General features: G+C 36.2%; 1 protein-coding gene across 3 annotated transcripts in view; it reads right to left on the reverse strand.

Annotated features, from left to right (window-relative positions):
- LOC150084657 (serine/threonine-protein kinase VRK1-like) overlaps positions 1-16,468 on the reverse strand; it is a 266,463-nt gene that overhangs the window by 129,395 nt on the left and 120,600 nt on the right. For all 3 annotated transcript variants that reach the window (XM_090375391.1, XM_090375389.1, XM_090375390.1), the window contains one exon: positions 3,121-3,317. In XM_090375391.1, coding sequence (XP_090231517.1) covers positions 3,121-3,317 — 197 coding nt within the window. The remainder of the gene's footprint in view (positions 1-3,120; positions 3,318-16,468) is intronic.

Raw genomic sequence — 16,468 nt, forward strand, 5'->3', positions numbered from 1 at the left:
AGTCATAAATTGGCATCATTTAGTATATATTCGGTATCTTTAAAGAATCTGTTAAGTTGTTTGTACCACTGTTCAACATATGGGACAGAAATAAAGTATTTTTTGATATTACTATTGTTGGCTGGTGTGTATTTTTTTGTATTCTATCCTTATTCTATCCTGACCCTAACTCTGTCTATTGTAGCAAGTGGATAACACCTGTTTAAGAATCTGCTGGTTAATATTTGTATTTCTGAGCCCAAAGCAGATTCCATTGTTGAATATTTATAAGCACTGAGAAATCGATTAAAGATAATTGATCTTTTGTAGGTGAACGGGTGATAGCTGTTATAATGCAGAAGCATACCAGCATTTGTAGGTTTACGATAGATGTTAAATTGGATTTTATTTGTGTCCCGAGTAAATGTGAAATTTAGAAAATTTAATGACTTAGTATCCGTATTCTCCCTCTCCAACGTAAATCCAAGTCTAGAATGAAAATTATTAAATGAATATAAAATGTCTTGAATAGTGCTACTATCGGAACATCGTCTAAATACCTCCCATAGTATGTGATATGGGGTAGAAAAGGTGTAAAATGTATATGTTCAATCGTTGAGAGATAGATCTCAGGCTTAATCCCATTGGCAAACCAAAAATTTGTTTGTATACTTTGTCTCGAAAGGTGATATATTTATAGCTTCGTATAATTAATCAGTATTGAGTTATTATTTAACACATCCCATAGAATATCTAACGTGTATTCAACATTTAGATTCATATATAATGAGGTAACATCTAGTGAGAGTAAATCATCATCACTGCCAAGTCTACAGTCCTTAAGGTTATTAAATAGTGTATCATAGTTCTTAATCCCAAATTTTATCGCCTGTCTAAAGGGTTTTATAATGTTATATACATGTGGCCAAGATGAAAATGCCACGTTTCTGTAGGAAACAATAGGCCGAATAGGAAATTCGGTCTTATGTAATTTTACCTGACCAAAAAGTGCAGGAATATTGTATGTTTTGGCCTTCAATTCCTTTAACTGAAGGCCTCCGTAGCCGAGTGGGCAGAAGCGGGAGTGCAGTAGCACACGCTCTTTGAGTAGACTGGGGTTCAAGCCCCTGACTGCTGAATACGGTCGATCTGCCAACCCGCACTGGACTAGCGTGACAGATTATGGTCCATTTCCCTCAACATGAATTGTTGAGGAGGCTTCCATCCTGCAGTGGGTTGATAAAGGCTGCACTTTACTTTTTCCTTTAACTGAGCCATAGTAACGTAGTCGTTTTTTTGATATGTGGTTAACGTTTTATTGTATTGATTTACCAAATTGGTAAATAGTGCCGGATCTACTTCAAGATAAGTAGAGGTATCTGATACAACTGAATCTTACTTATTTATATAATCAGGTTTATTGAGTATTAATACTGTATCTCCTTTATCAGCTCTCTGAATAATAATGTCTTTATTTTCCCAAAGTTCATGTAAAGCTGAACTGTCACATGTATTCAATTTAGGAAGTTGTTTCTTTTATCTCATTCACCACTTGGTTAGCTTGTTGAATAAATAAACCTTTCTGTGGAACATTACGAAGTCCAAATTCAATATCAATTGCGCACTGTTTTTTAGGCAGTTTTTGAGGTGATAAATTGTAATTTAATCCTTTGGATAAAAGTGAAATCTGGTCCTGCGATAGCGTACATGAGGAAAGATTTATAACTTGTTGATATGTCAAGCGAGGGGGTGTTCGCAAACTAGCTGAAGTATTCTGCGGTAGACCGTTATGCCTATGCGCAGGGTCATCACACAACTTGCATGCATTTGGTCGGAAGCACGCGACAATGTGTTAGAACTCGTATGAACATGTTTGATAATGAACCCGATAATGTATTCAATTTGTTAACGGGTCTGTCTTTTTATTTCCGAGGCCTGTGCTTCATGTCGCAAATCTATGGAGGTCTTCAATACAGACCAATCATTAGGATGCAGATAATTTTTTTATTTGTCGTGAAGTTTCCTAACTTGGGAAACGTATTTATGTTTATTAGAATACCGAGATCTTAAGGCAAGCTTAACTATATTATGCGATGTGGCAAGTGCTTGCTACTTAACGCCAGAAATTTTATGATTTAAATTGACCCTGCAAACTTCGGAATGATGTTGTTTTGAAGGCAATACTTTAGAAAAGAAATATGGTAACTTTGGGCCGAGTATTTTAGTGTTAATCTAATTTAATTTTGCACCAAGATGTTCAAAAAATCCCCCATAATTATGTGTATCAGTAAGTTATACCCGAAGAGAAAGGAAGTGAATGAAATAGTCAATAAGAGATTAAAAATGAATTTGATAGTATGAACCAGAGCTATAATGCTCAATAGATTCTACGTTGATATCAATATTTGTAAAAGAATAAGAAGTTTACCTCAATATAATACGTAGAACATTTCCATATGATACTCTCCAGAAAACAATTAAAAATCAAATGAACACAATTAAAAATTAAGTAAAAAATTAATTTAATGAAAAAATTGCAAAACGATTTCCCTTGCTGAAGTCGACAATGCTTTCGACCGTATGTGTTGTGATCACAGAAATGAAAATTACCGAATAAGGGTGAGCATGGAACTTAAATAGGGATAGGGATTATTTGTCTTCATGCATGCACATAAGAAACAACGAATTTGAGATTAGATATGGCTGGCAAATATTAACAGAATTCTCATGTAATTTAATTTCGATGGTTTCTGCAATCAATAGTCTTATATAATTACGTAGTTTCCTCTGAATTTTCGTGTTAATCAACATGCGGCCTCAGTTCGTGCTTCTCATTCAGCAGTGTCAGAATTAGCCTTTCATAATGCAAAATGCAAGGCACTGAAGGCTATTTTAACCACTTCTACATTAATTTAGATATGGATGGATGATGAAATATGGTTAATATAGATAAAAGATTACAAAAATTACCAATAAACATACCGTAGATTTTAGTAATACTACAGTTGAATAAAAATTAGTCAGTTTATATTGTAACCATTAGTTTACTGATTCCAAATATAATTCCAAAAACTTAGGAACCTAAATATGAAGCCAACTACTACTGCTCTCTCTTTCTCTCTTACACATACCACTACTCACAATTTTGATTCCTAGAGTATAAACAGTTTTTAGAGAAAACACTCTATTATTTTTTTCAAGAAGCTTCTGTAAATCTTCACCAAATCTTTCCATGACCATAAAGCGATACTTCACGCCTCTATATTCATGAGAGCCCGAGCCAATAAATTTGGGCATTCCTAAATAATCTAGTTTTTTCTTCTTCATCCACTCCTCAACTGAAAACAAGGAAAATAAGGGTGAATAAATTTAAGAAAACAGTACATACTAACAATGTCAGTTTAAATTATAAAGCTAGGAAAAAGTTTTATAAATTTAAATTGATATTTACTGTATTTAATCTATTCAAGTATGGTGATCTGTATTTTTCCTGTGCAGCCCCTGGAAAGTATGTACATAGATAATCTTTTCAAGGTAGCATCAATGTAGTCAATCTATGACTACATTGATGTAGTCAATCTATGAAATGTCTAAATTTTTCCAAAGCATGCTACCATCCCACCTGAAATTCTAACTAATTACACACAGCTTGCAATAGATATCAGCAAAATACAATCACCAGTTTTCCAATTCGGGCTTACAAATAGAAGAAATTCTATTGAATTTACATACAGAAATAAATGACAGAATTGAATCCAGTAATACATAAATCGATATACAGTACAGTAAAACATTAATTATCCATGGTAATTCGGGGATGTTAGAGCTCGGATAATTGAAAAAAAAAAAAAAAAAAAACCGGTAAATCAAAATTACATTTTTATTTGTTAAATAACTTCCAAAACACACAAAAACATAAGATATTACATGTACATAACAACAAAAATAATATTGTATAGAAAGTCTTGATAGAAAGTCTGCAATTTTTGATTTTTTTTTTTGTAGCATTGTTTTCTTGTGTTCACAAATTTGTAAAATTTCAATGTAATCTATATCATCTTCACTTTTCATGAATTTAAGTAATGTCTCTACAGCTGTTAGAGCCTCACTACAACTTACCATATTTCCCCATGTATAAGACGCACCTTTTTTCAAAAAATTTGGGGTCTAAAAATTGGGTGCATCATATACATTGGTTGTAGATTTTTTTTACTTGCATTTCCCGCTTGTTTTCATTGCGCTCATTGTTTCAAACTTATTACCGGTATATTAGGTTACATTTTGCCACGTTCTGCCCAGAAATGGCTCAGAAAAGATTTTCGTACAGTGCTGAATTCAAGTTAAAAGTGATCCAGTTTGCAAAAGTGAATGGAAATCGTGCTGCTGAACATAAGTTTGGTCCTCCTCCAACTGAGAAAACAATTGGAGACTGGCTTCGGGAAGAAGAAACCCTACTGAAAACGCCATGGCAGAAGGCCATTAGAGGCAAGTCAGCAAAATGGCCTAATTTAGAGAGGGAATTGAAGGTATAGATTGAGGAGTAAAGGGCAATTGGAATTCCTGTGTCCACAAAAATGGTTCAGCATGAGGCAAGAAGAATTGCTGATGAAAAAGAAGTTACTGATTTCAAAGGAGGACACAATTGGTGCTCCAGGTTCGTGAAACGGAATGGACTAAACATGCGTACACGCACCAGACTTGCCCAAAAGATGCCTGAAAACTATGATAAGATGGTCCTTGAATTTCATCGTTTTGTCATTCGATGTCGGAAGACACATAAGTTTGAGTTGTTATGTTGTTATTTGGTTTTTAGGAGCATTAGCAACTATGGCCATATTGCTCCGGGGATATGCGGTGGTCTTTCCCTGACCTTTCCACATCCTCCATATTTGGTGGCTCACGGGCTCGAACCCCGGTCTAATCAAGAAGCATGTGCTATGCACTGCTGCTCCTGCCACCTGGCTATGGAGGCACCATAAGTTTGAGTTGGGACAGATTGCAAATATGGACAAAGTCCCCCCCCCCTTCAATTTGATGTACCAAGTAACAGAACAGTTGATAAGGGGTGAAAACTGTAACTGTGAAGACAAGCGGACATGAAAAGGGCCATTATACAGTTGTTCTAGCTTGTTGTGCCGACGGAACCAAGCTGCCTCCTATGCTGATTTCAAATGCAAAACAATGCCAAAAGAAGACATTCCTCGAGGAGTGATTGTTCATGTTCATGACAAGGGTTGGATGGATAAGGATGGGATGAAGATCTGGTTTTAGAAAGTTTGGAGCAGGAGACCAGGTGGGCTCTTACGCAAACCTGCCCTATTGGTGCTTGATCAGTTCAGGGCACATATAACAAAAAGTACAAAGAAGATTTCTGCAGAGCAAAAAACAAAACTTGCTGTCATACCTTGACATCCCAGCTACAATCACTTGATGTCAGCATTAACAAACCCTTCAAAGCTGACATGAGAGATGAATGGAACCAATGGATGAAGTCTTCTGGGGACAATTTGACACCAGCAGGAAGAGTGAAGAAACCAACTGTAGGAGAAGTTTGTACCTGGGTGAAAAGATCCTGAGATAATATCAAGATTGAGATCGTTGTCAAATCATTTAAGAAGTGTGGCATTTCAAATGCCATAGATGGAACTGAGGACGAGGCAATATATGAAGACAGTGATTCGTCATCAGACACAGATGAGGACAAGCTAATGGATGGGAGTTTTGACAGTGATGAGTTGTACGAATTTTATGATGAATAAAACTTGAGTTCAATAACTTTATGTAATACATTTTTTTTAAAATTACAGGCCCCAAAATTAAGGTGCGTCTTATACATAGGGAAATACGGTACTTTGCAAGTTGGCTATAGTTCCTAACCATCATCCTCATCAGTCATTTTTTCGTAGAAGAGTTCATTTTTGTCTATATTTAACCATTGATTAACACTTGCCTCGTCTGTGTCTTCAAATCCTTCAATATTTTTAACTGAGTTTAAAATATCAGGAACGATTTCTACAGTATTATTTGGGTCTCCCACTTCCAAATTATTTTTGGCAATTACAAAGTCATCTGGCAATATTGTTTTTAACAATTTTATAATTTTTTCGTTTTGCTTTTAACTTCCACCCATGCAGTAGAAATGTTATGGATAGCATCTTTAATTGTTAGTGACTTCCAAAATGAAAGAGGACTCTTCCCTTCTGTGGTCCACAATCATATACACTCTATACACTTATTTTATGCTCTCAATCACCCCCTGGTCAATAGGTTGTAACAGTGGTATTGTGTTGGGTGGAAGACCAATGGCGACAATATTACCAGTTTCTGCAGATAGTTTTTCCAATAGAGTATGGGAAGGAGCATTATCTAATAACAAAATTACTTTGCGGGGGAGAAAAATTTTTTAACGCGAGGAACGAATTTATCTGTCCACCACTTTTCGAATATATCGCTAGTCATCCAAATCTCCACTTCTAGATTTGATTTTTCCACTATGGTTAATTTTAATTTGTAATCCCCTGACATGTTTGTGCAGCATAAAACTGTTATCCTGTCTTTGCTAATTTTATATCCTGGTGCATTTCTTTCTTGTACAGATGCCAATGTGCAATTGGGCATTGCTCGCCAAAGTCCCATCTCGTTATTGTTATTTAGTTTTTTTTTAGGAGCATTAGCAACTAAGGTCATATTGCTCTGGGGATATGCGGTGGTCATTCCCTGACCTTTCTGCATCCCCCTTATTTGGTGGTCATGAGCTCGAACCCCGGTCTAATCAAGAAGCGTGTGCTACGCACTACTGCTCCTGCCCACCTGGCTACAGTGCCGCTGTCCCATCTCGTCTGCATTCTAAATTTGCGATGGAACATGGCCCTTTTCTTTAATAATTATAGCTAATTCATCAGAGAATAAAGCTACTTCCACGTTATCTGCATTGAGCTTTTCACCCTGTATCTCTAACTCTCTTATACCATGCCTGTCTTTAAATCATTTCAACCAACCAGATGAAAATGTAGGTGTTCCAGGCATTTATAATTTGTCAAAAAAATATTTTGCCTTGCTTAAAATCATTGGTGCAGATATTGGAGTTCCTTCAGCTCTTTGTTGTAAAAACCACTTTATCATTACACTTTCAAGTTGTTCATTTGTAGCACACCTTTGAGCGATTTTCTTTGTGAAGCACAAACAAATGTGTCACACTTAGAAACAAATTTATCTATATTGGGTTGGTTTTTAATGATGTCTGGTACAGTTTGCTAGCCAATTTCAAATTCATCTGCACGCTTTGAAACACATTCACCCTTTTCCCATCTTTTAATAATTTAAAGTTTCTTTTCCACTGTTAAAACAACTCGTTTTCGTTTACCTGACATTAAGGGTTGAAATGCGATATATTAGGTACAACACTGGAGCAAGCTTTCGCAATGTTTAGGAGACAAATGCAAATAGGTTATATCTGTATGTTATTTGGTATTAGAAATGCAGCAGGTGTTTCAAGACACTTGACTTCACAATTGCAGGTGTAAAAACATCTGATGTGATTTACCAGTTGGCAAAAAGAGAGATGCAACAGTAATTTCCTATATGTACTTTACGAATGCACTTGCACAGATAAATAATATGCTTTAGATGTTTGTTTAAAATAAAACTACATACACATAGAGGACCACAGTTAAACCAACCTACAGTACAAGTTAGTGCAACTGCATCATATTAGTACACAGCCAATTCTAGATTAGCAAATTATTTGCAAAAGCGGCATCGTTTAAGTCATATCTCATTTATTTATTTGGTTTTTTTTTTTTTAGGAGCATTAGCATCTAAGGCCATATTGCTCCGGGATATGCGGTGGTCATTCCCTGACCTTTCCGCATTCTCCGTATTTGGTGGTGACGGGCTCGAACCCCGGTCTAATCAAGAAGCGTGTGCTACGCACTGCTGCTCCTTCCCACCTGGCTACGGAGGCGCCTAATCATATCTCATATTGTGAATACCTTCACAACGAGTTGCCATGACATTGCACTACTTTGAATAAATAACGCTTCACCTAAGGGAGAAGACTGTCTCTCGCAGCCTGAGGCATAACCCCTTAATGCATTATAGTCTTAATTCATCTTATACACCATCAGGCATCTCTCATATTGTGGAGTTATACTTCATAACTGTTTTGCCATCATTACATCACTTGGGTACCTACCCATTCACCGAAGAAGAGCCAAATAGCCCTGAAACAGTGCCGCCTGGGTGGTGGTATCCACTGAGAATAAGTAACAACAGTCTTCTCCCTTAGGTGAAGCGTTACTTATTCAAAGTAGTGCAATGTCATGGCAACTCGTCGTGAAGGTATTCACTATATGAGATATGACTTAAACGATGTTGCTTTTGCAAATAATTTGCTAATCTAGAATTGACTGCATACTAATATGATGCAGTTGCATTAACTTGTACGTGGTCTAATTCTCTTGCAGCCTGAGGCATAAGCCTTAATGCATTATAGACCAAACCTACAGATAATTGAGCCCCAGATAACATGTTTTACTGTATTAACATATAAAAATAAAATAAAGGACAAGTTTTTCTTTTTGCAATTTTTCAAAATTGCAATATGCATTTTGATAATTTTATTCAGGTACAGGGCAACAAAAGTCGCAATAACAATGCACTACTATCTAAAGGGTTTTAGTTTTTACAACTTCCAATAAGTGTATTAGCAATCTCTGTTTCAAATTTGAGTGCAGTTATTCTATTCATCTGATCAGGTATATATCCTTTGCTTCCAGGTTTTCCTATATCATAATCTCTGTCTATATCTCATTTCCATTTTTAAAATTTAGTATTAGTAATGGAAAATGATGCAAGAAAGCAAGCTTATACAGAAAGCATCAGCCAAAAAAACTTCACACATCACCGGTCCATCCCATCCAATAGTTTGTCTAGTTCTTCCTTGAATTTATTCCAACTACCCACCTTCCAACAACAACAGATGGAAACTTGTTCCAACAATCAACTGCCTGATGGTTGCAGGATAGATGTGAAAATTTCAGCACATCTATCCTATTAGGTAGGTAGTCACAAGTCCAGCTGAAATCGAGATCCATCCTGAGGCATTTTCCATACTTCTTTTATGTTGTCTAAACCAGTATTTGTTACAATCAGGTTATTCTGCTCACAAAACTCCAACAAACTTTCATCTTTCTGATTCCACCTACACAGCCCATATTTTCCCTCCTTTTCTTCACCAACTGCTGCATTCCACTCACCCATAATCTCTCTGCCTGCTTTGTCTAAATTCCATTTTGTAGTTGTTCATAAATCTCCTTAGTGTCCTCTTCTTGTGTTCTGTTGTTGGCACATATACTTGACATTCTTACAACCATCAATCTATCACTAATACATTCCACCTCCACCACACTTTTAGACACCTGCTTTCTCAAACCACTTCTAATCCATTATTACTCATAACCTCCAGAATATAAAACCCTTACCTCATCGATTCTAAAGTTCCCTTTCTTTTCCCACCTTTTCTCATAACCCCACAATATTTTACCTTGTTTCATTTCCCATTTCAAGTTCTCTAATTTATTGTCCGAACATATCAGCTATCTATATTTCTCCTCTTGCCATCTCTTAATTATTAACAACTTGAGGGACCCTGTTAACTACAAGCCAGGGAGTTAAGAGGGTCCTCACAATCAGATCACCTTGCAAGTGCCTAGTCTCCAGATGCTGCAATTTGTAGAACTGAAGCCTTTCTTGGTAAGAGAACCCCTTTGATTCACTCACCAATCTCGTTGACTTTCTCTGTACTTGTTGCAGCAGATCTACATCCATCCTAAAATTAAGCCTCCAGACTTGTATGCAGTGTTCAAGATGTAGTCTGACCACTGCCGCATACAATGGGATAATCACCTTATTGCTGTTAGCAAAATCCTTGTATATCACTGACAAAATCCCATAAGCTGTCCCGGCAGCCTGTCTGCACTGCTCAGAGAACTTCATATCTGACTGCACAATTACCCCAGGTCATTTTAATTCTCCACTACCCTGATTGTAGTACCACACAGTTTGCATGTTATTCTGGGGTTACTCCTGCCCATATGCAGTATTTTGCATTTGTCAATGTTAAATTCAATTGCCTTTTCTCATCCCATCTGCCCAACTTTTCTGAATCCTGTTGCAGTAACATATCATCCTCCCTGTCATTAACCACCTTGCCAACCTTACATTTTTTAAAATATTTCAATTATTTAAAATGAAAATCTTTTTTTAATTTGCAAATGCACTTAATTATAATTAAAAGAATATAATATTTTAGCCTTTTATTTGTCCTTTGCTGATGAACATCATGATAAAAATTATGTTTAATAAATATTGAATAGCCACCACTGATTGTGAATGCAATTCATGTATTACAACATATAAATGGTCATCTAGGCATAAGTAATTAATTTTCTCCATTCTAAGAGACTTATCACGGAACAATAAAAAAATTACCTTTTTCTTAATATGCCATTATTTCCTGGATTTCCCTGAAACTTGGGAATTAGCTCCTTTTTTCCAGTAATTCCCAGGATGAAGTTGCATAACTACCTACCATCACTGACACACCTAACCCATTGCCTATCACGTCACCATAAACATTCTTCAAATGTTGGTGAATCTCAATTTGTTTGGTTTTTTGTTATTGGCACATCAGCAACGTAGGCTATAATGCACCACCAACAAAAATTAAATCAATAAAAATAGTTATAAAAACAGTAAAAGATAAAAAAGCAATAAAAGATTACAGCAACCCATGAAAATTGGTCACTAATTAAAAAAATAATTATAAGCTATATAATAGTAGAAAATTTTCAAAAAAGATATAAATGACATAAACATCAATATTAAAAATATATATACCAATGGTGGGCAAATGCGGCTCTTTGTTCAGTTAAGTGTGGCTCACATTGAAAATTTAAATCCGTTTTTTTTTTTTTTTTTTTTTATTATTTCAGAACTTTTTTCACTGAATCTTGTTAAATTAACTAAGTAACTAATATTTTGTTATACGGATTTTATGTTTATTGTTTATTTTGTTTTATGTTTTATAAACATTTTATGTTTATTTTTTTTTTTATGTCTAGATATTTTGCTATTTTTATTTTGATTATAAATAAATCCGTGCGCATTTACACTGCTGGCGCCATCGGCAGTGTAAATTTAAAGTAATTTAAACTTGTCCTTGCAATCTGGTCTTCATAAGCAACAAGGACTCTTGTCTTCTTTTAGTCGTGAAGATGACAGAGTTTTGAGTTTGAGTTTGATTTGGGTTTTATTGGCGCATTAGCAACTTAGGCTATAATGCGCCAAGACCATGTCATGTATAAAAGATTAAACTTTCAGTGACCTAATTAGTTAGGTCACTATTTCAAAAAATTTAACAAATGTATAAAAGGTAAATCAACAGAAAATCACAATAAAATGTAAATTTTATTGTGATTTTATTATAAGCAAAAACGTTTATTGATTTTAAAAAGCTAAAAACAGCAGACACGTGGTCATTGTCGGATAAAATCTGGCTGAGTGTATAAGGCTCAGCCAGATGACTAAAAGCGGTAAAATATAAATAACGTTCGTGTCTAAAACGTGGACACACGGTTAAAATGTGATGCACAGTTAAAATGGTGCCGCAATTCTCGCACATAGGACAGTCATCCGCCCTCAGCAGAAATGCATGTGTAAGATGACTGTGTCCAATGCGGAGGCGAGCTAAAACAACTTCCTCTCTGCGATTCCTGCGCAGACTAGACTGCCAATGTCCGATTACAGGCTTTATCTGATAGAGCTTGTTTGTGACTTGCTCATGCCAAGATTGTTGCCATTGGGACAATAATTTAGTGTGTATTAGCTGCCTGTAGTCTGTATAGGGGACTAACAGGCAATAAGTGTTCTGGGGTTCTGGTGATCTGGCCGAAGCATCTGCCAGTTCATTTCCCCCGATCCCAATGTGGCTTGGGATCCAGCAGAAACGGATATCGAATGAACAATCAAACAGGGAATGTAATGTCTGCCGAATCCGGGTCACAATCGGATGAGGATTATACCTCATCCCCGATAAAGCCTGCAGTGTACTTAAAGAGTCACTGTACACCATACATCTTTGGTGCTTACGGGTTTTAATGTGTTCCAATTAAAACTAAATGTGTTTAATGTGTTCCAATTAAAACTAAATTAAAACTCAATAGCACACAACTCAGCTGTATATATGCTGCATTCGTTGGGAATCTTCCCAGATATAGTACTATCTGGAAAGACAGCAGCAGATCCTACAGACAACTCTGACTTCGAGCCGTCGGTAAACACAGACAAAAAATCAGAGTAATCAGATCGGTGGGCAGCATACAGTTGTTGGTAGACAGAGAATGGAGTTATGGACTTACCCCAACTTTTAATGGAGAAGTCACATAATGGTAATCGAGCATGCCAGGGTGGAAGTAGATGCCTTGGTGAATGGGCAACATTGTCTACCGTGATATTGAGCTCTCTGAGAAGTTCTTGGACACGGATGCCAAAGGATCGGTTAGCAGTCTGACAGGTTTTATAAAGCGTTTCCCATTGTGGCTCAAAAACGCAAGTCCACGTTGGGTTGTCTGGCAGGGATTTTAGTTTAAAGGTATATTTTAACGACAGTTGCTTTCGTCGGAGCAATAGTGGTGGTTCACCAGCTTCGACGTATAAACTCTGGACAGGAGATGTTCTGAATGCTCCAGTAGCAGTACGGATGGCTTGATGGTGGAGTGGGTCTAGCCACCGTAGTACGTTATTTCTAGCCGATGCGTACACTTGGGACCCATAATCTAATTTTGAACGAACAAGCGCACGATAAAGGCGGAGTAAAGTGCACCGATCTGCCCCCCATTTATTTGAGGAGATGGCACAAAGGAGATTCAGTCCCCTCGTGCACTTTGTTCGCAGTTGACAGATATGTGGTAAAAATGTCAACTTCTTATCGAATATGAGACCCAAGAATTTTGTCTCAGGTACTACTGGAATGATGTGTTGTCCGAGTTTGAGTTCTGGTTCAGGGTGAAGATTCCGTTTGCGACAAAAGTGTACGCAGACGGTCTTCTCAGGTGACAGCCTGAAACCATTAGCCATTGTCCAAGCTTTGACATGGTCAATGGCATGCTGCAATTGTCGTTCAATAACCCTCATGTTGCATGACTGACAAAAGATGGTAAAATCATCAACAAAGAGAGCGCTATTTACAGTTGGAGGAAGTTGTTCAGTAATAGAATTAACTTTGATAGCGAAAAGCGTAACACTTAACACTGACCCTTGGGGGACTCCTTCTTCTTGGCAAAAAGATTGAGAGAGAACGGAGCCCGATGACAGAGTAAACGAAGCTAGTTTTTTGATAGTTTAGAATACTGCTCGTGCCAAACGTCCATATGGAGAAGGAGAATTTATTAAAAGAAACTTGGAAGAAGTGGTTAAAGTTTTGGATCCAGATAATACAAAACGGCATAAATTGATCGCACAGGTTCCTATGTCATGCCGTACAACTGAGCGTCGTATTTGTGCAATTAGTAAAAAAGGTTGAAAATAGTTTGATGTGTGATTTGAAAAAACTGTACAGCATTTAGTTTAGCTCTCGATGAGTCCACAGACATTCAGGATGTTCCACAATTGGCTGTTTTTGTCCGCTATGTATCTGCAGATGTAAATGTGAAAGAAGAAATGTTACACCTAGTAGCTCTTATCGAAACAACTTGCGGTATCGATGTTAGAAATGTGCTTGATGAAGTAATGAACAGGTTTGGTTTGAATTGCCTCGTGATAAACTTGTAAGTGTTGCGACTGATGGAGCACCTGCAATGATAGGGAAAAACCAAAGTCTCATTGGTCTTTTAAACAACGATCCTAAATTTCCACATTTCTTACCTCTTCACTGCATAATTCACCGCGAGCATCTCATAGCGAAGTACTTCAAATACAAAAATGTGTGGAAGATTGTTTTGCAGATTTTGAATTTAATTAGAACAAATGCCAAAACACATTAAGAACTTTTTAGAAGAGTTGCGAGTGAATGACGAAACAGATGAATTGCCCAGTGATTTATCCCTATGATGTGTTGTAAGATGGTTGTCAATTTACAATGTTTTGAGCAGTTTTGTGGAACTCCTAAATCCTATCATAACATTTACAAAAGAAAAAGGAAAAAAATACCCAGAATTAGAAAATGAAACTGGGCTTTCTGACTTAATGTTCCTTACAGACATTATAGAACATTTACAAACACTTAATTTGGCTTTACAAGGAAAGGAAAAAATTATTATTGATTTGTCACAAACTGTATTTAGTTTTGAAGGTAAACTTCGGCTTTTTGTGTACGATCTTAAGAACAAAATATTTAATCATTTTCCACGAGTAAAAGCAAATATAATTAATATCAAAGAAGAAAAGTTAGACGAATACAAAGAAAAATTGGAAGAATTGCAAGCAGATTTCAAACATAGGTTTGAAGATTTGAAAAGTTTGAAATCAACATTTGCATATTTTGTGAACCCATTTATTTGTGATATTATTGACGATGGATTTCCAATTTCTGAAATAATACTTGTTGAAAAAGCGGCTGGGGAATTGGAGTTATTAGAGATGAAAGAGGATCAGGCATTGCAAATGCAGCACAAATCTACTTCTATAATTGAATTTTGAAAACTTGTGCCAGAATCAAAATATCCACATTTAAAGAAAGCTGTTTGCCGTCTAATTTCAATTTTTGGTACAACATATTGCTGTGAATCTTTGTACTCCACAATGAAATTCGTGAAGTCGAAATATCGTTCACAGTTGACCAATCATCATCTCACAGAATTGCTGCGAACAGCTTTAACAAATTTTACGCCAAATTTCAAAGATTTGACCAAAGGTCTTTTTTAAATGTTATACTTTTTATTAATGCATTTTTATTATATTTTATTTTTATTATTAAAATTTTGAAATAATTATTTTGTATTTTCTTTCTCTTAATTATATTTTCTTATATATATGTATACATTTTACATAGCATTAAGACTGTGAAGAATATGTAATCATATTAATTTAATTAAATTTGAATTTGTGTATTTAATACTATGTAACTATGGTGTGGCTCTTTCTTATTATTTTAATATTATTCAACTTCAGATTCATTACTGACTTCATCATCATTATTTATCCTCAACATCATTATCATCCTCTTCACTAGTATCACTGTTACTCTCATACAATAAATGATCTTCAGTGCAATCCACTGCATTACTTACACCACATTTTTTAAAAGACTTGACCACAATTTCAGTCTTAACATCATGCCATGACTTCAACACTCATTCACACACTTGTGCTATTTATGGATGTTTCATCCTTCCTGCAGGCGTCGTATCATGGTTCCCCTCTATCATCCATTTATTCCATTGCTCCCACATGTTATTCTTGAATGGCTTATTGATGCTGACATCTAATGGCTGTAACTGGGAAGGTAAGCCACCCAGAATTACCGCCAATTCTGTGTTTATCATTTCGGCCAGTTGTTTGATGTTTTCAGTACTATATGCTCCAAACTGATCCCATACTAGTAGTAAATTTTTATGCAGTAGTCCCATCACGATGCTTGGACTAAACTTTTATAGACCATCCTTGATACATTCTTCATCCATCCCTTCGATTGTACAAGTATGGAATTCCATTTGGCAGTTTATCTTTTGGTAAAGTTTTTCTAGTGGTTATAGATTTTTGCCCTCCGTTGATTTTTGATGTGCCATTGGATGAAATTCCATTGATTTTTGATGTGCCATCCAATGGCACATCAAAAATCAACGGAATTTCATCCATATTCCAGATTTGGCTAAGTTCATAGTTGTTTCGTTTTCTTGTATTAAGGACAAATTTATGGAAATCTAATATTGTCTGTTCATATTCAGCAGGCATTCTCTGGGCTATTCTAGTTCTTGTGCGTAAACCCGTTTCTTTTCAAGAAGCAATAATGTCAAGATTCAGTTCCTTAAAGTAGTGTATCCCAATACCACTCCCATCCAATTATCGTCCCATTGCAATTACTTCTACTCTTTCTAAAGTAATGGAGAAATCCATTAACTGCCAACTCTTAAACTACCTAGAAACCTTCCATCTGACCAACGATCGCCAGTATGGATTCCGTCAGTGTCGATCCACTGGGGATATTCTGGCTTATGTTACCCATTTATGGACTAATTCAATGGAAAGGTTCGGTGAAACACAAGTAGTTGCTCTTGACATCTCAAAGGCTTTTGATCGTGTTTGGCATAAAGGTCTTCTAAACAAGCTTCCATCTTATGGTTTGCCAACTGTGTTTTGTAATTGGTTATCCAGTTTTCTCTCTGATCGCTCACTGAGGGTGATGGTAGATGGCGTTCTGTCTTCTAACTTCTCCACTAATGCCGGTGTCCCCCAAGGTTCAGTTCTTTCACCCACTCTTTTCCTCTTGTAT

This window comes from Mastigoproctus giganteus, chromosome 6 (assembly GCF_048544385.1).
Source record: "Mastigoproctus giganteus isolate SK-2022 chromosome 6, ASM4854438v1, whole genome shotgun sequence".
NCBI lineage: Eukaryota > Metazoa > Arthropoda > Arachnida > Uropygi > Thelyphonidae > Mastigoproctus > Mastigoproctus giganteus.